The following is a 25,280-nucleotide window of genomic DNA, read 5'->3' on the forward strand; positions in this document are numbered from 1 at the left end:
CTCCTTGTTTACACCCAGTATTAAGATGCTTTTTTGTAAATCCCATTATAAATGGACAAGGCTACATACAGGTGTAAACAGGGTCTGAAGTGTTTTGAGCTTGTCCATTTTGACCACTTCCAAGGTTGTTGAAAAACACATTAGACTGGATTGCTTTGGCAGTGTAGTGGCTCATGTGGTCAAATGTGTTTGAACAGTTGCAGAAGCCCACTTATTTTTGCCTACTGACCTAATTCTTCAATATTTCTGGACATGTTGTTAAAGCGCGTTCGCCAAATGGGATTTAAAGTTCACCGGCTTAAATCGTAAGTTTGGTTTGAAGGTGAAAAAGGAATATCATAACAGCTGATTATAAACAGAAAGTGGACAAAAGAGATGTAATAAAACAGCAGGTGTAAACAGGGACTTTAAAGGATGATACAACCCCATATGTGGGATTCGAGGGTGAGATCGGCCCCCTACTTTCAGAACTGCATTTCAGGGTTTCAGGCCCTGTTCTCTTTTTCTGACAGCCAAAACCGGTTCTGTAAAATTCCCTGCACTCTGCAATATGGAGGTCCAAAAAATCTCCCTTTCTCTCCTCTCCCCCTCTACTTTTCTGGCTGCTATCGCTTTGCTGACTGTGCGAGAGTTTTCTCAGGAACAACAATGACTCACTTTTGAGAGAGGGGCGTGCGAGCTGTGTCTGGTGACGCAGGATGATGTCATCTCCCCTCTCGAGGTGCGTGTGTTTTAGAGCGAGCGCATCTGTGTCATCGCTCTGTTCTGAGGTAACATCTCAGACTTGCTGCAGTTTCATCTGTGATGTGATTTTCTGTACATTGACAGCGTCTCCCACTCGCCTGTTAGTCTCTCTGTCCGCCATCTGTCTGTCACACTGCAGCTCCGCGCTCGACTCAGAGACCGGAATGGTGATCAAGGGGGACGAACTGTGACCATAAATTATACACGCGCAGAGGCAGCCATCACTCTGGCACTGATGCCTGTCACAAGGTATTCACTCCCTAAAATCTTAGGCAATGGATCGTAGTCAAGTCACCTTTATTTATATAGTGCTTTTAACAATACAGTGTCAAAGCACTTCACAGTATTAAAAAGGAAAATATTGTGTCAATAATGCAAAATGACAATAGTAAACACAACATTTTCAGTTAAAGGCAGTTCGTCATTGAATTTAGTGATGACATCATCCAGCTCAGTTTAGTTTAAATAGTATCTGTGCAAATAGGGATGTAACAGTATGATCTCATAGCGATTATAGTGACCAAAATGATCACGGTTATCAGTATTATCACGTTACTGTTAAAATATGCTGGCGATGTTATAAAAAGTACAGACACAAATCACTTCACCAAGTTTTAGATTTAAAAATCAACAAATAAAAATACTTTTTGTTTGCATAATCATCACTAAAAGAATAAAAGTTCTCTGACCAGACGAAACCAGCAGTTTAATTCCAGGATTCAGAAAAGTAAGATTGTGCAGAAGAATCATCTGTTTCCTGTGGTCTTGTCCTGGTGCTCCTCTGAGACAAGGTCTTTACAGGGGATCTGTATCTGGGGCTCTAGTTGTCCTGGTATCCGCTGTCTTTCAGGGATGTAGAGGTCCTCTCTAGGTGCTGATCCACCATCTGGTCTGGATACGTACTGGATCCGGGCGACTGCAGTGACCCTCTGATCTGGACACAGACTGGATCTCGTGGCCACGGTGACCTCGGAACAAGAGAGAAACAGACAAATATTAGCGTAGATGCCATTCTTCTAATGATGTAGCAAGTACATCTGGTGTTATGGGAAGTGTTCCCGGTTCCGGTTTACCTAATTAATGCAGCCTAAAAAATCCTTTAACGGATTTGGATATTAAAAGCATATTAGTATGTTATGTGTATGCCAGGTTAAAGAGATGGGTCTTTAATCTAGATTTAAACTGCAAGAGTGTGTCTGCCTCCCGAACAATGTTAGGTAGGTTATTCCAGAGTTTTGGAGCTAAATAGGAAAAGGACCTGATCTGAAAATGCTCGTAGACTGAAGCACAGAACGTCTGTGCTAGTAGCTGCAACTTTCTTTTTTTTGTGATAATTATCTGCAAATTATTTGTTGGATTATTATATTTTTGTCCAAAGAATTTTAATGCTTTTAAAATGGCTTCTCTGTCTAGTCTGTATTGGTACCTTGCATACTTAAAAAAAATAAAAAAAATTGAATGGTAAAATGATGAAGTAAAAACATTAGTTATTCTCTTAATAATGCTGTCGTAAATCTAATGAAATTTTTTTATATGAAAATTATTATATTCAGTGGCTTCCCCTAGCTAGTGATATAAAGTGTCTGTTACCTGGAAGTGTCAATTTTGTTCTCTTTGACTCGTCAGATGGGAACTGTGCTTTATTTGTAAATGTTTTATGCAATATTCCAGTTTTGCGCATACATTTGATTCAAATCTTTGGATGGAAACATAGCTAGTGAAATCTGTAAATTGACATTCAAATAGTAGTCTTTGACAGCTCACATTTGGTAGTTTTTCACTGAAATGCTGATTCTTATTTTTTTTTCTTATCAGCTCTGTGTATTATATTGTTCTATTTTTCATATTATGTTATGTTAATCTTCAGTGCATTATTAAGTGTCATGTGTTACCATGATAGTGTTTGTGTTTATGAAATTGTGTACCTTCTATATTTAATCATTTACCGCACTTTGTTGAAAAACTGCTTGATGAACTTTGATCCATCAAGTGGCTGTTATTTTACAACCAAAGAGGGTTCCTAGCATAGTGTAGAAGTAGATTTATAGTGGATTTTAGTCATTTGGTATATTAATATTATTTTTATATTGTTTTGCACGTCTTCATTTCTTCGTCAGAGTCATTATATGATTTGATCCAATTTGAGCCCTGTTCACTGTTCTTATTTTTTTAAAGCAATTCAGACGCGGAGGTTGAAATCTCCTCCTCTTCCAAAGAAAATCTCAGTCCAGTTCCCTGCCTCACTCACAGACACATTAAAGCTGCGTCACATTCATCATGTCCCCTAACACGATTTCCTGACCAGCTCAGCATTTCTGTTTGACCCCTGAAAAACTGAATCCTCCTCAAATCAATCTTGTCTTCACACAAAGGACAAGAAAGTGATTTTATTCTGGTTTTCGTAGAGCCTTATTTATTCCACAGATCTTTGTTAGGAAACTGAATAGACAGGTGGCAATGTTCGGACGTTGTGGTCTGGTGCTGTGACACACTTCATTTTCTTTTTTCCCCTCATCTCTCCTACTCTTTTCTGTCTGTGGAAAACAGTGAAACAGCACATTGTTTTCTAGATGCACATCATGGTTTCACTTTAGAAAGGAATAGAGCCAACGCTGTTGAGGGAAATCGAGAAGGACGTGCACAGGAGGGGCGAGACATTAGAGGGCCGTCTTGAGTGCTTTGGAGATCCATGTGGAGGAATGAGTTTAGTTGCCCTTTGTGACCTAAAATACAGTATGCAATTGAATTATGCTGCAAATCGCATCTGGCTGTTCTTCCTCCCAAGAGACCTAGGTTAGCTGCATGCATAGACCCGTGATTATTCTCCTTTCGGGCTCACAGAACCCTGTGCTGTTTCTCAGCACTAAAAGAGACCCTCTCTTCTTGCCCAAAAACATGTTTCTAATGAATTCACAAATAGTGATTGAACATCTTTCACAGTAGGCTTTAGTTCACTGCTTGGCCTTATTTTATTTTTTTTAAATGGAGGACCTCATGTTGTCCGACACAATATACTAAGCAGCCTCAAGTAAGATATTTTCAGTATTTCTGCTGTTATTTTGACAAAGTTGTTTGCTTTTCTAAATTTTTTCTTTATGGAGACTGGAAATGTCCATATATACAAAATAGTCATTTTGAAGTAGGAAGATGGAAGGCTCTATAGTGGCTCCCGGCCCCTGGTTAAGAACCACTTTCTCCTTTCTTACCTTGCTTTCTCTTTAGAAACCTTATTTTATTAACACACATCCAGGTTTGAAGTGGCAATCCCACTGACTGGGTGGTTATGATGTAATGGAACTGGCTAGTTTATTAATATTAATTAGGTTTTGTTTACCAGGGCGGATGTGCTTCAGTTGAAAGGTCTTCAGGATGTACCACATGTCTTGGCCCTTACGTTTAATTTTGGTCCACATATCAAATGTTGATTGAACGTTTTATTGTCATTTAATTGTAATATTGATACATTGCAAATACACACCTTTTAATGTTCTATTTTAAAAGCATATTACAATTAGAAATAAATGTGCAGTTTGCATGAACACGGAAATCGTTCCATAGCACATTGATTTGCATAAATATAAAGTTCAGGCATGAATTTTAAAATCAATAAGAAGAAATGCTGTTAACAGCAGAGTAAATCTATACTTCCTGCTCTAGAGGTTTTGAAATCTGCCGTCTTTGCTTATGGGAAGTTTTTAAGCCGTTCACCATATGACTAATCGTTATGGAGCTCCAGGGAAATGATGTTAGGACAACGCTGACTCACTCATCAGACCACAGGAACTCACAGTCTCAAGCCTTTTACTTGTAGTGACTGTCCTGAGCTGTGATATCAAAGACAGGAGATGCTGCAAAGAAGCCAGTTTCACTCTGTAAGAGTCTACACATCTATACTATTGATATTAGCAGGATATGTGTTGCTTAAAAAATATGTCAGATATACATGGTTGATTTTGAATAACCAAATGGAGGAAGATGTAGTTGTGGCATTTGCTAGATCGTCAACAGGGTCACGCTAACCAGCCAAAAATGTCCCTTTTTGTTCACAACTCATTTTACTTCAATGTTGGGGCAGTGCTTGAGTTTAGTCATTGGAAATTGATTGGTTTGTAGATGGTGGGTGTTATTTTCATTATCAGAAGTTAATACCTTTTTAGAAACATGCACTGCACATTAAAAAATGTAAATAAGTAAATGCTGGCTTCATGTTGAAACCCAATTGCTATTTCTGTGCATTATTGCCAGCAGTAATTTTTCAGTTTTCAGACTTTTGAAGATTTTCATCTATATTTTCTTTTAATTTTCTTTTTCTGAAATGGTTTAAAAGAGTGATCTTTTAAATTCATTAAAGATGAATTCAACATTGTGAATTGTTTTTTTGTTTTTTTGATAAGTTAATATCTTAATACTTAAAAATGGCAGTGAAGTCCATTTCCTGTTGGCTCAAATGCTTTCGAAAACATTCAGGAGTGTTGAACACAATGTGACCTCTCTGACATTCCTTCTCCTTCATAGAACAAAAATTCAAGCCATGGTGCATGCAACCAGGTTAGTTAAAGCCGGAAGAAAATCGTTACGCTCTTGTTTTCATGTAATGAATTTACATTCACAGCTCATTTGAATCTAGGACTAGTTAAAGTTTAATTTGCATTCATTTTTATTAGATTAACATATGATTTAATTTAGAATTTACAAATGGAGATATGTAGTTTCTGTTGCATTCACATAACGGGAAAATAAAAGTGACGGGAACAGTTCTTTCTTAGTAACCTGGTGCGCAGTGGTCAGAACTGACTTTATGCTCATTCAGACTCACTGACTGTAAGCCTTCCTCTCTAGTGTGTCTGCCAGCTGTGTGAAGCATTTATGTCAGTGTCTGTCACCTTCAGACAGCCAGGAGCTCTCCACCCGACTCTTTGACTGCCTGGCCTGTGTCATTTAGATTTTTTCTAGCCTGTGCGCTTGTTTACATGCATGCCTGTGTCTGTCCATCACTCCGTCCAGCACTTAGAAGAATAGCAACAAGAGCAAAAACAGCCTTTTGTAACCTCACGCTATTTGTGCTCAGTGAAGCTGTTTCTGTCGTTGTGTTAGCTTTGTTTGTGTATATAAAATGTAGGTTTATTATTTTCTTGTATATGCTTGAAAATGTAATTACCCCCAAAAAAGAAAATTCTGCTATTACATTACATTCAATTCAATTCAATAATTCATGTCCATATCACTTCCAACAACTCCAAATGGTTTGAGTTATTTCTTTACAGCTTACAAGAGCAAAAAAAAAAAAAAAAAAATTTAAATCCACAGTTTTTTTTTTGCCAAATTATTTGTGCATTATATTTAATAATTCATTCCTAAGGGAAAAAATATCAGCTCACAATTCTGATATTTTCAGTTTATATCTAATTGTGAGTTTACATTGGTGGCCAAAATTATTAGAACACTAGTATTTTTACCATCTAAAAAAATGGTGACAAGTGACCTTAAAGGCATATTTTTTTTTCTAACGATTTCTATTTAAAATTAACTTTCTATTCAAAGAGCCCTGAAATATGTGAAAAATGTATTTCAACAAAAATATTAACTGTGATATATGTTACTTGAGAGCTAAATCAGCATATTAGAATGATTTCTGAAGGATCATATGAAACTTTAGACTGGAGTAATCTCTGCTGAGAATTCAGCTTTGCGTGACATTTCATGTGAATAAATTACATTAAAATAAATAATTAAAAATATATTAAAATAAAATGATAAATTAAAATTTTAATAAAAAATTAAAGTTTTAAATTGTAATATTTCTCTTGTATATTGTAATATAAATAAAGTTTCACAATAATATTTAATCAGTTTCACAGTGTATGTTAGATACAGACATTGTTTTCAAAAAAGATCCTTTATTACGGTGGTAATAATAACTCTGTATTACTGCAGCTTTGCATTTTCACTCCAAAATGTCTCATAATATGAAATCAACACCCTCTCATTCCTGTGTGTGTCTTCATGGGGTTATTTATAGACTTGTAAGGACACTCTGTTAGTATGAATACAAATGAGAGATGTGGCCTTCAAAATATGCAGCACAAAAGCAGCCTCTGTTCTTATGCGTAGTAGCACATTCACACCACTGTGGGGCGGCAGTGAGCTTTGATTGCACGCAGCAGAATAGGTTCATGAACAAATATGGAAATCTATACGTGTCCAGAAATAAAATGAATACTTGTTTTTCATGTACAGAGATTGTATTTTTCCCCACAGTTTGTTTCTCTCACCATCTGATCAACACTCACTGCTCTTTATCTTTTAAGTTTGCATGTTTGCATACTTGTAGGCTTACACACTACTGCTTTAGAAAACTCCAAGCGCATGTTTTTGTTTTGAAGTGAACCTGATTCTTTTGTATGTGATACAGGCTTCTTTAGCGTGCCTACATGAGTCAATCTGTGGGTCTCAGTTTGGCTGCAGTTCTAGGTCAGACTCCCGTCTCGCGTTATTTGTGCTTGCTCAAAGACGGCGCCACATCTCCCTTGTTGATACACCACAGCTTCAGGGGTCCTACTGTGGAGCGAGGGGCCTTGGCCAACAGCGCCTAAACAGCCAATTTGCAGTAATTAGCCTAAATTTGTTGGTGCACTGAAAATATTAGTGTGTGCGTGTATCTGGTAGGTTTTTCGGTCCCAAATGTTGTAGTTTTAATGTTTAATGATGGTGTAAATTGTTTATGAAACACTTGGTGTTCTTATAAATAATCCTGTGCAAAAGGAGGATTTGAGATCTCTTTAATGCATAAATGGTATAGGTTTTACAGTTTTAGAGGCCATTTCTTTGGTGTGGGATCTATTATATAAACAATTGTGTAACATACAATTAACATAGCATGAAAAGTAGCTAGTTTTCCAATAAAAGCAGTCAGCCAATTTATAAGGGGGTTGCAGGATGACTTTAAATTAACATATTAATAATAATTTTCAAAATTTTTAATTAATAACAAGCTATCTTAATTAAAATGCAAAAGAACATACAACATAGTCTATGTTTTAGTTCACTGTAATTAAAAAAACAATTTTGTCTGATTATAAACTGATAGATCTTACCAAAACACTTTTTCTTCATCTCAGAAAATGCAACAAAGCATTAACACACACACACACACACACACACACATATATATGCTGGGCAAGTTAATGCATTATTGCAATTACAATTATTTTATCGTGCGTTAACAGATTTTTATTATTATGAAAGTCCGTTACTCACTGGATCTGAATACACATTCAGACAAATCCTAGATCACAGAAGGGGATGCTCCCAATCAAATCGACATTCACAAACCACTATACACTCTTATTTTTAACAGAAAAGAATGCAACAAGCTCATAATTATGACTTCATAGATGGGAAATAGGAAGTTTCTGATAGCACATGAAGACAGCAGAGAAGTGCTCTCGCTCAGCAAAGTGGAGTGAATCGTTTTGTTAACTTTGTGGTTTCGTCCCTCTCACAATATATTTGTGTGACGAGTGGGGCGGGGTTCAGAGACGTGGGAACAGGAGCGAGGCCGGTGGAGTGATTGGGAAATGAGCGACACCTCCTTCCCGATGATTATGGAGTTTTTTATCGTTACAGTTTGCTTTACAGATCTTTCGTTTTTGCCGCTCAAAAATATACAAGCAGTTATGCAGCACATATCAGAAGACTCGCACTCTGCTAAATCAGAACGATCACACTAGTCAAACGAACCAGGCTTTGGAGGTTAAGATTGCCTTGTGTGAGCACACCCAAATTATTCTCCTGCATCATCAAGCAGTCTCTACCCCGCACATCAAGTGTTGTCCCGCGCCGTGCACTGCTGCGTTGGGTCCCACGATCGTGCAGGTCTCTAATAGGTAATAAAGGTGTCTGTTATATTGTTATAATCGAGGCTCTGGACTCTGAGCAGAACTTGTTTTTCTATAACAAACTATAAAATATTTTCTATAAAAACTTTCATGTCCTGGCAGTTTCAAAAATCTTATTTTATATTTAATTTAATTACATACATTTTTGAGATATAGGCTACACTATTTGAACTGCTACTATGTAAAAGAAACATTGCTGTAAAAAGCAAACCAAATGTTATTACATTTTTGTTCATATAGCAGTAGGCCTACTTTTAAATGAAAAAAGTGCACAATACATTACCTTTGAATACATTATTAGTTTTGTGCAAAACAATGGGATTCATTGTGATTAATTGCAGACAATAATGTGATTAATAGTGATAGGAAAATGTAATCTAATATATATACACAATGTATGTGTGCATTTCATTGTGAGTTGAGTGAATCGTTACATCCATATCTACATCCATTTTTTCTATATATAATTTTCTCTTATAGATCATTGAGCATTTTTTTTTTACACACACCCACACTCACATACATACACACATAATTCGACGTCCTATTTAGAAATGTTGTTTTGGCTGCAGTCTGTTCTTAATATAGTTCTAACAGAGACCTATTCAGTTCTCACACGGTGAATGATAATATTGTCTCTCCTAGGCATGTAATGATGTCTCCAGGGCAGGAGGATGTATTCGTGTGTGTGTGTGTGTTTACGTAGGATGCTGTTCTTCCTCTCTCTGACAGCTCCCCTGCTTTATTACATTCTTTCTCTCTCTCAGACAAATAGAATATCTGACACTTTTACTCTTCCTTGCCCTCGAAGTCTCTCCTACTGTTCTTCCTCTTACCATCCCTTGTTCTTTCTGGAGCTGTCTTATTTAGCAAACACACCACTGCATGTGTAAGGTACTCTCGTCGTCCCGTTGTGCATTTGTTGGTTGTGTTTATGTAGTAGACTGTGGTGGAATTCTGAGACTGCATTTCATGGGAGACTGACAGCTACTTAATGAGAATGGAAGTCACTTCAGTAAAGCATTTACGCTCTGGGTGTTGAGCTTCCGTGACCGCTGATTTGGAAGGGTCTTAACACAGTGGATGCCATTGTATTTTTGCTGTTTTGTTTTTTTCCTAAAAGAATGTGAAAAGGACTTTTTGAGATAAGAATTTCTTTGAGACATGTCCAAGACATTTCCTTTTTAAAGTCTTTATAAACGAAGTAACTGATACGGTGACTTCCTCTTTCTGTATTTATATGGTGAAGGACACATGGACACCAGGGAAGGGCTGCACCAGCCTTTTGTAAGGTCAAAATGGAACATGAAGTTGACACTAGTAACTAGTTATGCATTTGGTTGTACCATTGTTCTTAAGGAAGAATTTATCCAGCAGGTTGTAAACTCTGCACAAGTGGTGTGTAGTTGCACATTTTATTAATATAATAAGAAGCCTACAAATGTCTATTCACTTTAGTTAATATCATACATAAATATTCATGAAGTAAAATTAGTATACTTAAATATATAAGGAACTATAAAAATAATAAATACACTACCGTTTAGGATCAGTAAGAATAATAAAAAAAAAATGCATACTTTTATTCAGCCAAGATGCATGAAATACATCAAATGTGACAGTAAGATATGTAAAAAAAGAAAAAAAAGAAAAAAGCATTTAAAATAAATACTGTTTTTTTTCTTTTACTTTCCAAAAAAATATTAAAGAGCCACACAGATGGGAATCAAAAATTACCTGTATTACAGTGTATGATGTAGCTGTCCATCAGTGTAAACAATGTGCAAAGTAATTAAACCAAAAAGTACACGATTTATAAAGTTATTGGCTTCTAAAGTAAGGAGTCGACTCTGAATCGCTGAAACGAGACGTTATAGATTTAAAATCTTTTGCCCATCTCTTTGTACGTCACTAGGAGCACTTTGCATAATAATCTCCGCCTACCGTCTTGAGAGAAACGGAACTCTGACCTGCCCCGCCCCCGACACAGACGCTCTGGTGGGTGTGAGAGCATCATGTCGAGGAGACCGTTTGTTTTATTTTCACTGCCAAAGAATGAAGATCAGAAGAACCAATGGCTAAAATTCATTTTCACCACAATACCAGAGCAGTACAACAAATCCCTTTTGTTGTGTTCACAACATTTCACTGATGACTGCTTTTCTAATCTCGGTGAGTACAGCGGGATTTTCAAAGTGTTAGGCCATAAAAGATGGTTCATTACCAACTTTTTTTTAGAACAACAAGCATCTCCGAATCACAACGCGAAGTATGATTATGAAGTTATGTGTCTGTTTTTTTGCAGCCTGTCTGCGCTGATCGTCATGTACAAACATGTCAATAAAATGAAGTTTAACTCCGTGAATACTCAACGAAGAGACATGAGAGAGATATCTATAGAAAGCTTGACATGTCTAATTTAAAACTAAATAAGTGCTGCCGAAAACAGATATTCTGTGATAAAGTAATCCATATAAAAACAACGCGATGTCTGTTTTTCATGTCTCCCTTCGTGACCACGCCCCCGCGCTGAACGCGCTATCCAGATTCAAACTGAAGCGTGCGGCTTGAATACACCCACACAGAAGAAAAAGCAGCGAGACTGTTCAAGTTTTTTATTTTACTGTTTGCTTCACGATGAGAGGAATAAGACATAATTCACCCCAAACAGATGCTAACGCATAGTTTACCGTGGAGGTGTGTGCGGAACAACCAATCAAACCTGACTATGTTAGTTGACCAATCAGAACACAGTATGCTACCGAAAGGTGGGGTTTAAGGAAACTGAATCTTTTGAACAGCTTTGCGAACCGTTTGGGGATCTCTGAGAATTGAGGTAATTCTAAAATTATATTTTGACAAAATGACAATGTTTTTTAACCTTGGATGGATTTAAACCTAATGTACAGGACTTATAAACAGTGATAGGAAGCTTCGAATTTTCATCTTACTGGCTCTTTAAACAACATGACATGATGTTTCTTGACACTAAATCAGCATATAGAATGATTTCTGAAGGATCATGTGACACTGAAGACTGGAAAAGAAAGAAAGAGGTTATTTTAAATAGCATTAATATCTTACAGTATTACTGTCTTTATGATCAAATAAATGAGCCTAGGTGAGCATAAGAGACAAATTAATACTGCAAACCATGCAAATGAACATTTTCATTTATATTTTAGTTTTGACATGCCCAGCATGCATCAGCACAGGGTGCTGACACAAGACACACACACTATTCATATAGATTTTGTGCTGAGGAGTCAGGTCATTTTCTTAAAATGTAAAAAAGTAAAATCTTAAAAAGTAAATGGACATGTGAATTTCAACAACAAAAGATTGAAGGCATGAAGACGTGCTTACTGATTTAATTTAATGCCTGCTATTTTATACCAGTTGTTAGTCCTGGTTTCAGATAAATTAAACAGTGCAACAATCAAATATTTAGTTGCAGCAACTAGACAAGTGCAACCAGCTTCAGATTCTTAGTAATTAACAGGACATGTTCTTGCATCGTACTCTGTTAGTCTGTGCACAACTGCTGCTCTATAACACATGCCTCAGGTAGACGTCTTTGGATGTTGTATCATGTCTTACAGTGTGAGATTTTAAAATGTTAATTTACAATTTTTAACCTAACCCTAACTATGAAAAATAAGCTGTGAAACTGTTGATTTTTGGTACTCTTATGAACAGCCCCTTAGGTGTGCAGACCAGGTGGAGATCGGTCTGTCTAAATATATCTTTTTTTGTTCTATAAGGTTTCATTTAATGTGATTTATAGCTATATTTTGAGGAAAACTCTGCTGCCAACTAGCATTGCTGACATCTTGAAAGGCTTCCTGTGTTCTAAAAGGAATCTGATGGAGGGCAGCCAACTTAATGTCCTGTTTTTCTGAACACCAAGCACTTCCTCTCGCTGCCTCTCTCTTCCCTCCATGCTTTTTGTGTTTGCGCTCTCTCTTATCTTGAACATGTGAAGTTAAAAATGCAGTTTCATAGCCAACACTGCTGACTTTTGTACAAAAAGAATGGGAGACTCCACTCTTTACACTGAGTAATCTAGTTTCATTTTAATTTAGTGACCAGTGTTTACCAAATTTGAGATGTCTTTTGTAAAATACACACCTGATTCAAATCATCAGCCTACTGACCCTTCACTGACCCGGCATTTAAGACGTTACGATCCAATCCTGCCTTCGCATTCCCCCCATTTTCACAGACATACTTTTCTAATGTATGTCAAGCCAGGATCTGTATTTGTATTTTTTTATTTTTTATATACATAATTTTTTTTTGTAAAATATAAAAAAATACAGTAAAATGATAATGAGTAGGGTTTTTATGCTACAGTTTTTTTTTGGTAACACAAAAAAATATGGTAAAATGGTAATGAGTTTTTTTATACTACTGTGACAACACAAGGATACACAAAGTAGTAATATATAAAGAGTATGTGCAATTTTCTGTAAAGTTAGTCTGAGTTGGTATGAAAACCCAAGATATTTAGTTAAAACTGTTGTTTTGCCATCTCAAAAATTCTATGAGGCAAGTTTTTTTTTTTTCTTTTTTAGTAACGTTGACGTTTTCAGATGGAATTAGCAGCAACGCCGCAGGACGCAGCGTAATTATAGGCTCCAAAAGGACATTTTTCCATATTTATACGCAAGCCTGAATTTGAAACGTTATTGCTAGATTGGTAATGCTTGCCATATATATCTGTTGACAGAAGGAAAATGGGCAACTGGTGTCCAGACGGACTTAAAGTAGATGAATTGCCGCTTGGCTTTTGTTGCTAACATCTGTGACTCTGAGCTGTGTTGCGTAGCGACAGCTAGATGGCATCAGCATATTGAGTGACCTGCAGCGGGCTGGACTGAGGAGCTTTTGTCCACACTGGATGACCCTGCCATTACTGACGTCAATGTTCTAAGGCAAATAATACTTACAGATAGTGTTAATACTTTGTCGTAATGTCATTTGATTGCTCAGTGTAATTTAAGTGATTTCAATTTAGTATTACATATTGATTCCATTCCTAGAAGGAGGTCCTTCAACATCGGTTCCTCATCCTGGTTTCTTGGCAGGGTTTTGGGCAAATCTTTTTCTCAATGTCAGATCAGTTATGCGAGTTGTACAGCTGGCTAAATCCTCTTTAAATTGCGGTCACATCTAGAAACTTAATCCTGCTTCCTACATCACCTCATCAGCCCCACTTCCTTTCCATCACTAAGCCAGAATGGCTTCTGTAACACTTCACCCACTCATTTAAAAAAAAAAACGTTATATTTATAATCACTTTTGTTTAGTCAAAGAGTTTGTTTTGGAAGTTTTGGTCTAAACAACTGCATTAACTGCCATTTAAGGCCTGTTTACAACAAGGACGATAACTATAAAGATAACGATTAAGATATGGTTTTAATTTTTTTCCTGCTTATGATCAATACAAAACATTGACACCCGAAAATTTTAAGTGCTTAGAATAGACGATATTGTCCGCTAATATCGTTATCTCTAGAGTGATCGTTCTTGGTATGAACAGGCTTTTTTCAAGTTAAATTGTTTATTACATCAATTATTTTGTGTGTAAACAGCCCTTAATAATTGCACAGTCATAATGCAGTTTACATTTTATTTTAATAAATTGTGCAGCCCTTTAGTTATTAAGCCGATTACCTTCCTTATACCAAATCTTTTTTATATATGTAAACTTGCACAAGTTGCTATTATTACGCCCTGAGAGCTGAGTCAGTACTCTGGCAGTGTACAGTTGAGGTTGAATGTGAACCGTGAGTGAGTTCAGGATGTTTTTTATAGGCAGGTTGTTGTTTGAAGGCAGCTTGCGAGAGAGAATGAGCATATGGTGTGATCTGTGAAGGGTGATTAAGGCTGGATGAAGGCAGGAGCACTGCAGGGATGCCCAGGGGGTCTTGGCTCAGCTGCTGCTTGTAATGCCAGTCTGATAGGAAATAAGGCACACTGTTCCTGCCCCACTTTGGTTTGCATTGCGGCTGTGCAGTTCTGATAAGATTACAGACACGTTTGGAATGTGCCATACAGTACAGTTACACTGATTCTACTTGCTGGATAAGCAGAGCAGGATCAGATCATGTGCTGGAATATGCACTCTTGCTCTCAGGAAGAAGTGTGCGAGTGTGTGGATTTGGCCTCTGAACTCCAGCCCTCACTCCACCTGCTCATGAATATGTAATGTATGTGCTAAATGGCTCATGAATAATTAATGCTCGTATGTAACAACATGACTCAAATACTAGTCTGAAGCCCTTGAGGTGACCTTAAAGCTGCTATAAACAGGGCCAAACACATTTGATCACTATATTAATTCCTAGTTTGACCTTTAACCTTGCCTAGCAAGAAAGTAGAGTCTTTAAAGTTGTTTTGTAAATGTTTTGTTCACAGTGTAATGAATTATAGAAATCTGCTATGTTACTAATGAATGTGTTTCTTTCTCTTTTATGTCCCATTGATTTCCTTCTTGTGATCCACAAAGGTAAGAGAGATTTGATTTATTTGTTTGTTTATTAAACCAAGTAAAGCAGTCTAGAAACAATCAAGAGTATTTAATAAATTACAATTATAATTTATAAAGTATTTTTTGAAATATAATTAAGAAATAAGTAATGTTTATATATTTATAATTAATAATTTAATATTATTTTTGATAAAATAATCAAACCCTAATCTAAATTGAAATACTAAAAATGTTACTTCCCTTTTTAATATAGTGAAGCTGCTTTAAAACACTCTCTATTATATAAAGTGCTCTGTAAATAAAAAACAAGATGAAAAATGAAGTCAATATGTATTCTTGTCTAGCATCATAAACGACTATAAACACTATCCCTGCCATGTTATTCAGAGTTTTAATCAAACGTAATAAACAACCCTTCATTTTGTTCTTTAGATTTCAGTCTCTGCAGAGAGATTTGTGTGTTTATGGAAGTTAACAAAAATTGCTGTCAGATGAAGTATTACAGAAAACTGAATTTGTGCGAGAATGTGCAAACACAGCACTGTTGTTTTAAATGATTACAAATTTCTTCATTAATTGAAAGCAGAATAAAATGATGAAAAACTTTCACATTTATAATAATGTGAATAATTAATAAAAAAATAAAATACTTCGATAACATCGAAAGAACTTTAAAACACTGAGTGTTTCTTATTGGTTGTGATTTATTATTGATCTACACAGCATGTTCAGTGTGCATAGACACTTTTATTATTGCTGAAATTTTGTTGTGTAATAACCGTAATGACACAATGTTAGACTAAAATGATAAAATATGTTATTAAATGTTATTTCCTTGAGGAATTTATCTCCCTATGTCCATATTTTTAAGCAACACTGTGTTGCTCTGCTGTTCTTGTGATATTATCTGATGTTCATATGTTTCTATATTTAGCGTTATGCTGTTTCTTTATGTATGTTACCACCTGCTTTTCCTTTGCTCCTTGTTATCTGATTTCCCTGTTTTAATATTATCTGTCATGATTAGCATTATCTAATACTTCCACAGCATATTATCCACAGTATTATCTGCATTTCCTCATCTGCTCTTTGACTATTTATAGCTGAGGCTTTGTATGATTATATTACTCCCTTTATATATATTTTTTAAGTTTGTGCTTTTGTATGAATCGTGTATGTATCCCATATGCCTGTGTGTGTGTGTGTGTGTTCCAGCAGGGGTCTGTGCTCTCTGCTAACTGACCCATTTTCCACCGCCTCACGGGGGGGATGAAAGGCAGCGTGGTGCTTCGCTCTTTCAATCTCTCTTCTCATCAAAGAGAGAGCGAGAGCTGCTCAAATGCACCTTATTCAGTGTTTGAACGCGTCTATCCCAGCATCCCCACATCAGCTCCATCGCAGCTCTGTTGGTGCCTTCATAACTGTCTTTTAATGTCTAAACAAGCACCATTTAAAGTTTTTGAAGGCTTTTACACGAGCTGACACAGAAAAAGCCAAGCATTTCTCCTGCGTTGCAGGGCTGCGATTCATAATTAATGCGATGCGGAGAGTGTGTGTGTCGATGCGTGGGAGGAAAGCTGCAACCGAGGGGTACGCTTTTGAACGTAGAAAGAGCGTGAGAGTGTCTTTTATATTCCACTGCAGTGTCAATTCCCTTTTGGCTTGATCTCCATTTTAGCAGTGACCTGCAAAAGCGTTAACATAGAATCTCTCCTCTCCATTTTGTTTAAGTTTCTCAACTGTAGTGACAAGGTTGATGTAAGACCTGGAAGTAAAATCTGCCCTCAGGAAAAGTGGCCTAAGTGACAATCATATGACAGACAGGCTGCTTGATCTGTCTTTTTCACACACACACACACACACACACACACACACACACACACACACACACACACACACACACACACACACACACACAGGTTTTCCACAGACGTGGATTCGGTTAACTTAAATTCAGTATCTATAAGACTAGTGGTCTTCTGATCTCAAAACTCTGAAAATGGGGCAGTGGAGATCTTTTTTTTTTTTGTATGGAATTACGTTTTTATTAGTTCTTTCTGCAAAAATATACCAACACGTTTTGATTGGTTTTCCATATCAAAGACACATTCTTTCTAAGCCACATCCAGTGAATGCTGGGTACTTTCTTTCTGCTTTTTAAAGAATAAAAATACTAGTAATCAGGTCATGACACATTACATGCAGAGTTTTGTCCGAGGCTTCCTCACTGTGCCAGCAGGTGGTGTAAACCTACAAGGATTTCAGTTGACAGTTGACTTAACCTTAAAAAAAGAAAAAAAAGAAAATATTGGTATTGAGGTTTTGGATTCTGTAGAATGACAATTTAGATTCTGCAACCAGGTAGTTTGTTAATCCAATTACTTTTTTATACATTTTTTATACATACATTATTTTTATTATTATATCTTTTATTGTATAATATTTTATTTGATTAATTTAATTTATATAGTATTATTTATAATACATATGTTTACATTTGGACTTTATTTATTTGTGTTTAATGTATTTTTATATCTTATGCAAAAACAATACTTATTTACGTAAGAATAACTATTTTATTTACCTTTACATTATTTAATACTAGTGAAATTATATATAATTTAGTGCTGTAAATTGAAGTTAATCATACTTTTATTCTGAAATTAACCACGATTAATCTCACCTGCCATTAAAGTTTTAAATCTACTTATATATTGCAATCATTTCACATGCAATCTTCTAATGAATGTATAAACAACATGAAGACATCATTTTTTTGATATTTATTTAGTGACATCATTTTTTTATGACTGAAGGCGAGTATCACTGTCTGATATCAATACTGATGTCTCTATGAACATTTTTTTTCCCCCATAATATTTAACAATTGATTATAAATATTCAACATTACAGTATAAATGAGAGCTATCAATTTATTAGATTTTAAAAAATAACACCTTCAAATTTAATTTAATCTTCACATAAACCCATTATAATAAATGTCATATTCAGTTACTGTACATGTGCCCTTCAGCAAGTACCAAATATACAGAAACTGAATAAAGTTATCAAACACTAAATACAGAAGCATCCTTAAAGCTACAAAAGTTATTGATTTCCTCTTTTTTTTTTTCTTTTGTTCTTTGATGAACAGACATCACAGCAGCTGGGTTGTTAGGTTTTTTGACTGCTATTTCTATAAGACCTGCCACTGCTAAACGTGACACGGATCTGACATGCACCGTATTTTTTCAAAACCTTTAATAAGAAATGATATAAAGCACACCGGCGTTGAACAGGGAAAAGTGTCTGATCAGCATTACTTTTTAGAGTTTGTGTTTAAATAGTAGGTCTTCCTCTGTTCCAAAGGTAAATCTGTCACTCGGGATCTGTTCTTAACCAGAATTCACTTGTGTAACAGTAGAGCAGCTTTGTGTTAGTGGTTTGTACGAGAACAGTAATGAGTGATATCTCACTGTCTTTCTTTCATCCTGCTGACTGGATTCTTGATATCAGGTATAACAGTGAAGGAGACATGAACCAGATCCTTGTTCTTTCCCTCATTCCCACTGAGAGCTGTGGTGGTTTTTCCTTCTGAGCTTTAGCTAATAATGCGGATCAGAGATTCTGTGCAGGCTGCACCTGTGAAGCTTTATGGTCCATATCAGGGATCTTACATGGTGCAAGAGTGATGAAACCTGCCAATCACGGGGCCTGTCGACACCCTGCCACTGGACCGCGGCAATAAACAGGTTTTTTTTTTTTCTGAGCCTTTTATCTCAGATGAAAGTCTCTCCCTGTGAGTCTTGCCGACCCTTCCAAGTGCAGCAAATGGGCCAGAGAACACCTGCTAAAATCAGCATGTTTCTACTGTACATCCCTCACTGCTCCTTCTCTCTATTTATCTTTATTTTTTCTCTGTCTGTCCACCCACCTTGCTGAGAGATCCTCTTTTCTCTCAGGCCTGAGTCTTCCTCGAGTAGGTTAAGTAGACACTGTGATATTAGAAATGAGAAATTCTAAATGTTTCTTGTGCATCAAAACACTATATTTCTGTATGATCATGTGACACTGATGAGTGGAGAAATGGATGCTGAATATTCAGCTTTGTCATCACAGAAATAAATAGCATTTTAAAATATGTTACAATAGAAAACATTTTAAAATATAATACAATTTCAAAATATTACTGATTTCACTGGATAAAATCGACCTCACACATTTGAATGGTAATATCTTTGAATCTGTTTGAATTCTTAAGCATATAATATTTTTCATGCATCTTTTATTATGTCGTGATTCCTACATTTTGTGATTATTTTATTAATATAGCGTAGGTTTTTAATATTGACCATGTATTGGTTATTGACCTGAACATAATAATTATTGGCTTCTTATCGTATTGGTAACATTTTTAGGTTTTAACATGCATCCTAAATTGAAATCTCACATATTTAAGTCTCTTCATGGTTTTTGCTATGCAAATAATTCTGGTAAAATGTGTGAGAATATATTTTGTAGTATAGTAGGCCCTTACAAAGCACACTGAATCAGTGTGGGCTCTTTTGGCCTGCTGAGAAGACAGGTGGTTCCTCACACGGTACATTCTCTTCAGACCAGGGCTCCTGAAACATCATTTCATTAAAGCAGCTTTCACGGTCTGGCCTGCAATTATCAGATTCCTGTGTCTTTCTTGGCTATGAATATAAAAGGACGAAGTAGAGACATGTCCAGAATACTCTTGACAATATTCACTTTGAAATAGATAAACAGCTTTTTTTTCTAGTGCTCCAGATTTGTGAGCATGAGTTCAAAGTGTGATATTTTTTTGGAATAGTGCAGTTTGTAAATTCAGATAAGAAGCAGATTTCCACATCTTTTAATATTTTTATGAAATGTCTTTAATTTATGATTACTGTTGCAGTTGAATTATGCACGGCGTAAAGCTTTTCTCCCGAAGTTCGGGAAAACATTTGTATGTTCTGAAGACACATTAGGCAAAATCTCTGTGTTTGTAACTAGTGCAAGCAGCTCTGCTTTCATTTCATGGCATGCAGTGGGAAATCTTACACTGGAGAATTTTTCTTCAATCAGTCAGGCTCCCGGGTCGCCCAGCAGTGCCATATGCCGCTCAAAATAACTGTACTCCAACGTCATTTTTATTCAGCTGCATGCAAAAATTTGTAGAAAGATTAATGTGCTATGGAAACATGCTTGATGCTCTCACCGTTACCTCTGTGTAGGCTCTCTGTTTTATATTTCATATGTAACATGGGGTGTTCCTGCTTTATATTCCATTCTTTGAATTAAAGTATTCAGGAGATATGAAGTCATGCAGTCACACTGATGATAGAACATGTGAAGGGCGATGTGGTACATCTAGAGCGTGTAGTGCATACCTAGGCTTCTAAGCTTGCGTCTCTTTATGACAGTCCTGTGGCTGTGATGAAAGGATGAGGCACGTTTGAAGTCGGACAATGTCGTGTACAGAGGTGTATAATTCACCTAAACTGATTTTCTATAGTGTCACTGGTGCAGAGCTATGAAGCTCTACAATCAGAGCAGAACTGAAGACACTAGAACACATTTGGTGTTTGAATCTATGATGTAAATCAATTATTTATTTATTTTTAGTCCTGTGAAATACATACATAGAATGATTTACATACGTATCTTCTATTATAATCAAGCTTTAATTTCTGTTTTCAGTCCAATGTGGTTATTTTTTGGGGGTCATGAAGTAAAAAATATCAGCATGATACAAATGTGATATCTTAATAAAGATATTATAAAGTCTAATTTTTTTTTTTTTTGCATATTTCTGACAATCATTTTTTTTTAACTAAATATTAATATATTTATTTAAGTGTCACTACTTAATGTTTGAGAAACGTTTGTCCAATAAATGTAAAATCATATGGGTACCGTGGGGAAAAAAAAGCAGAGGAACAAAATAAATTTCATAGAAAGGACCCATTTCAGTTACACACTTATTTATTTATATATATATATATATATATATATATATATATATATATATATATATATATATATATATATATACATACACATATATATATACATACATACACATATATATGTGTATATATATATATATATATATATATATATATATATATATATATATATATATATATATACATACACACACACACACATATATATATATATATATATATATATATATATATATATATATATATATATATATATATGTATGTATATGTGTGTATATATATGTATATGTGTGTGTATATATATATATATATATATATGTGTATATATGTGTGTGTGTGTGTTATTACTTTTTGCTTTATAGATGCACCTCAGGGCATTTTTAAATAATTTTTTAAAAATGGCATGAACGTTTTTAAAATCTTATTTAAAACCAAAAATTTTTTTTAACTCAAAAATGCTATGTGTGCAAGAGACCCACAAAGCCACAAGTGCATTTTGTGAATTGTTTTGATTCTTTTGGGAATATCATATGATAAACAGTCATGCCAATTAAGTTTGAAATTGAAATCAAAAGTAAACTATTCTAATCATGGGCTTAATGTTATGGTTTCATAAAACAGGTTTCCCAACATGTATCTGTATCTTGATTTACTGAGGTAAGCGAGCTGTGGTTTTTGGATAGGAGAGCCATAGATAAAGCTTCACAGGGGCAGGTGGGGCTCCACTGGTGAATTAGGGGGAAGGCAGAGGAGAGGTGACGCTGAGAACAGCTTAGAACGGATCCTAATGAGCCTTTTCTAATCCGCCCAAATCTGTGTAACAATCCCACAAATGTCAGGCTGTAGTTGAAGGCGAAAGGAAGACACAGGGATTTGAGCGGCAAGATAAGAGGGGTAATCTTCAACACCCACACCTCCCTCCTTACAGAGAGAAGGGAGAGATGAAAGTGCTGTGCTCGACCCCAAGTGTGTTCTGACTGCTTATGAAATTAGTCCATACTGGGCTGTTAAATACGGTCACATACTGTGGCATTGAGAGGACTGTTTTTTGTTTTTGTTTTTGTTTTAGCATACAAAAGTATAGTGAACTATTTGAATAACAATCGCAGTACTAACAATAACTACTAATAAATAAAATAAACCTAATGTAAATGTTTGACGTAAATCTCCTTTTCACAGTGATACTTTTTTTCTTATGTGCCAAAGCATTAATAGGACACACCATTAGCTCACGCTTTTCGTGAAAATACACCGTTAAAACGATTACATATGCGCAAACAAAGTACTTAGTGGATTGTAGTTTGTTTCTTCTCTCTCCTGTCTGTGAGCCCGGGTGGGTTTAAAGGTTTTGATGGACAGAGACGTGGAAAGCCCACCCTCGCGCGTCCGCTGGACAATGCGATATCCCGGAGTGGATCATCCAGCGGAATAGATTCACTTCAAACTAATACCAGAACCAATTTATAAAAGGACTTTGCTAATACTCAGTGTTTATTTGGACACACCTAAGCAAATACACACGCTTGAATTGCAGTAACTTTTATGTAAAGCACAACTTCTGTGCCACAGCGTAGGTTTATTGCTTAATGACCTATTTATGCCTACAGGAGTTTACTTTCACATGTATAACCTGCGTTTGATATTTCTATCGGGCACCGAAAGTAAACATTTATATAACATAATGGCGTTAGATGAGTTCTTGATTAATGCGTGTATTGATTTAATGCATGTTTCCTGTATGGGAATCTGAATAAATGATGCAAGTCGCATGTAACAGCACTGGTTTAAAACGCATCTTGGAGAATCCGTTCCGGGTTTTTCTTCGGCTCTGACTGGATGATTTGTGTGTATACGGAGCACACGGGGCAGATAGAGGAGAGAGACGGGTATGGATCCGTAGCTCTTGCGGCTGTCCGTCTCGTTTCCCGGGACTCTCGTTTTGAGTACAGCGAGGCTTGCATGGTGCATTTGAATGAGAACAGGAGCGCACAGCGGCGGAAAACAAAGACGCAAAGGAGCAAGCTGGCTGCGCGGCGGGGGATGCTCGGCACAATAGCGAAGACCACACTCTTCTGCTTCAGGAGGACCGTGTTGCAATAACATTTCCCCCCAGACAGACAAGCCTCGCTGCGGGGAACAGGAATTTGAAGCCGGACTTTACTTTTCAGGCAAATATGAGGACGGGCTTTGAACTGGACGTCTAGGCGACTTTTAGGATTTTTAGAAAGCGCATATAGTCAAATGACAGTCTCAAAAACGCACCGGCACAGCAAAGGAAAATCAGCTTGGATTTTGGGCACCACAGCGATTTTGATCTGATATTGTTTATTATTATTATTATTATTATTATTATAGTCATTAATATTATTATTATTATTATGTGCTCTAGAAATCACCAGTTGTGGGTGAAATCACGCCAGGAACATATTTGACTTTGTTTATTGTCATATTTAAATTAATTTTCTTGTATTTGGGTTCTGAAGAATGTACGTACTTGATGGTAATTACCCGGAAAGGATGGAGCGGGGCACGCCACAAAGGAAAACCGTATACAGGATATCTTTGACACTAGTGAAAAAAGAAACTCTGCAGGATGGCGGAGGCTCAGCGCACCGGCGGCTGGAGAACCCTAAAGTGAGCGCGTACCGGCGCGAGGGAGCCGCTGACGCTCAGCGCAGCTCCCCGCTGGAAGAACTGAAAGAAGTGGAGGACGAGACGGACGAGTTTTCTGCACACTCTTACATGAGGAACTTCAGGACATTCAGTACTGGACATCTAGAGTTGGGCAGGTTGAAAATCTCAAGGCGGGCTCAGCATTTACACAAAGACAAGGAATTAAATGAAACGTGCATCCTCCCAGAGAATGGACAGAGCAAGGTCACTGAAAATGGGGCACTAGTGCACAAAAAGGTTGAAGATATTGCTTCAGAAAATGACAGATTGAATTGTGATGCTGAGCATGGAGAAATCTGCAGCACAGATGCTTCTAATAGAGAAAACACAAGCATTCGAAAGAAAATCCTGAAGACTTCTCGGAGCACAGAGGAACCGGTCAGTACATGGTTAGAAGAGACCTCTGAGGGTGGCAGGATGGCCAAAGAGAGCTGCATCTCTTCTTTGCTGGCAAAAGGGAATGGTAAGTCGCCCAAACCAGCACCTGAAACCCCTCCGGCAAAGAGGCACCCAAGCCTGCTGCGGCGAAGTTTCAGCTTTCGCCACTGGACGGGTGGAGAGTTGATCCGCATACGGGCTCTCTCCAAGAAGAAACACCACAGCAGCTCGGGCTGCATTGGCCGCGATGGAGAAAACAGTGAAGCCCAAGCTGGCGTGGTTCTGCAAAACATGGCTTTTGCCGAGTCTGAGTCCACTGAAAAGCGAAACACCTTGGATGTGGGTGAGGTCCTAAACAAGACAGACTCCGTGACTGAACTAGGCCGCAGGGAGAGGATGAAGGGCAAGAATCGAACGCTGGACAACAGTGACCTGCTCAAGCTGTCGGATAAAGCTTTGATGGACAAGGAGGGTTTCATTAGAGGGACAGGCTCCCGTTCCAGTGGACAGGAACGTAAACTCATCCGATTCTTCAGTGGTATCTTTTCAAAGCGAGATGGGACGTCCACGCCGCTTGGCAGTCCAAGCAACCGTGGTCTCCGGAAGAACGGCCTACTGGGAAGTCAGCGGCGATCAGAAATTAGCTACTCTCAGTCCAGCACCGAAAGTGTTAACGGATGCCAACCGGACGGTAATAGCTGTTATCTTTGCTCTACTTTTTGGCTTCATATAGATATGTTATAAGGCGGGAGGATGCTCTGTTTGCTATTGTGGGGGTTTGAGGATGCATGTTTGTTTTGGACAGGAAGGTGATGTTTAGTTCCCACTTTGCAGTCCTCCTGTGTTTGTGTTTCATTACTCTGAGAGCTGGCAGTCTTGTTTGCAACGGTGAGTGTTTACATTCTTGAACGATGAATGTAAAAACCCTCATTAAGTGCTGTATCCATTCTGTTAGCCTGCTTTATGTATTTTGCTGGTAATGCACAATGTCAGAGTGATGGTTTCTTCTACTTTTTTTCTTTTGGAAGTTTAGAATGGATGTAAGTATAAGTGGATTGCCCTATTCACACAGACCTTTTTCCCCTCTTGTTTCGGATCCATTACTGTATCTCA

General features: G+C 36.9%; 1 protein-coding gene across 5 annotated transcripts in view; it reads left to right on the forward strand.

The window, feature by feature from the left end:
* agap1 (ArfGAP with GTPase domain, ankyrin repeat and PH domain 1) overlaps window positions 1-25,280 on the forward strand; it is a 184,740-nt gene that overhangs the window by 29,319 nt on the left and 130,141 nt on the right. Inside the window, exon 1 of one of the 5 annotated variants that reach the window (XM_026262125.1) lies at window positions 21,629-24,858. The exons of 2 other annotated variants lie outside the window; for them this stretch is intronic. In XM_026262125.1, the coding sequence (XP_026117910.1) occupies window positions 23,601-24,858 (1,258 nt within the window). In that variant the 5' untranslated portion in view covers window positions 21,629-23,600. Of the gene's footprint in view, window positions 1-21,628; window positions 24,859-25,280 lie in introns of those variants that run through there. 2 more of the 5 variants (XM_026262121.1, XM_026262122.1) reach the window with 2 other exon arrangements.

The sequence above is a fragment of the Carassius auratus genome, chromosome 6 (genome assembly GCF_003368295.1).
Source record: "Carassius auratus strain Wakin chromosome 6, ASM336829v1, whole genome shotgun sequence".
In the NCBI taxonomy this organism is placed as follows: Eukaryota; Metazoa; Chordata; class Actinopteri; order Cypriniformes; family Cyprinidae; genus Carassius; species Carassius auratus.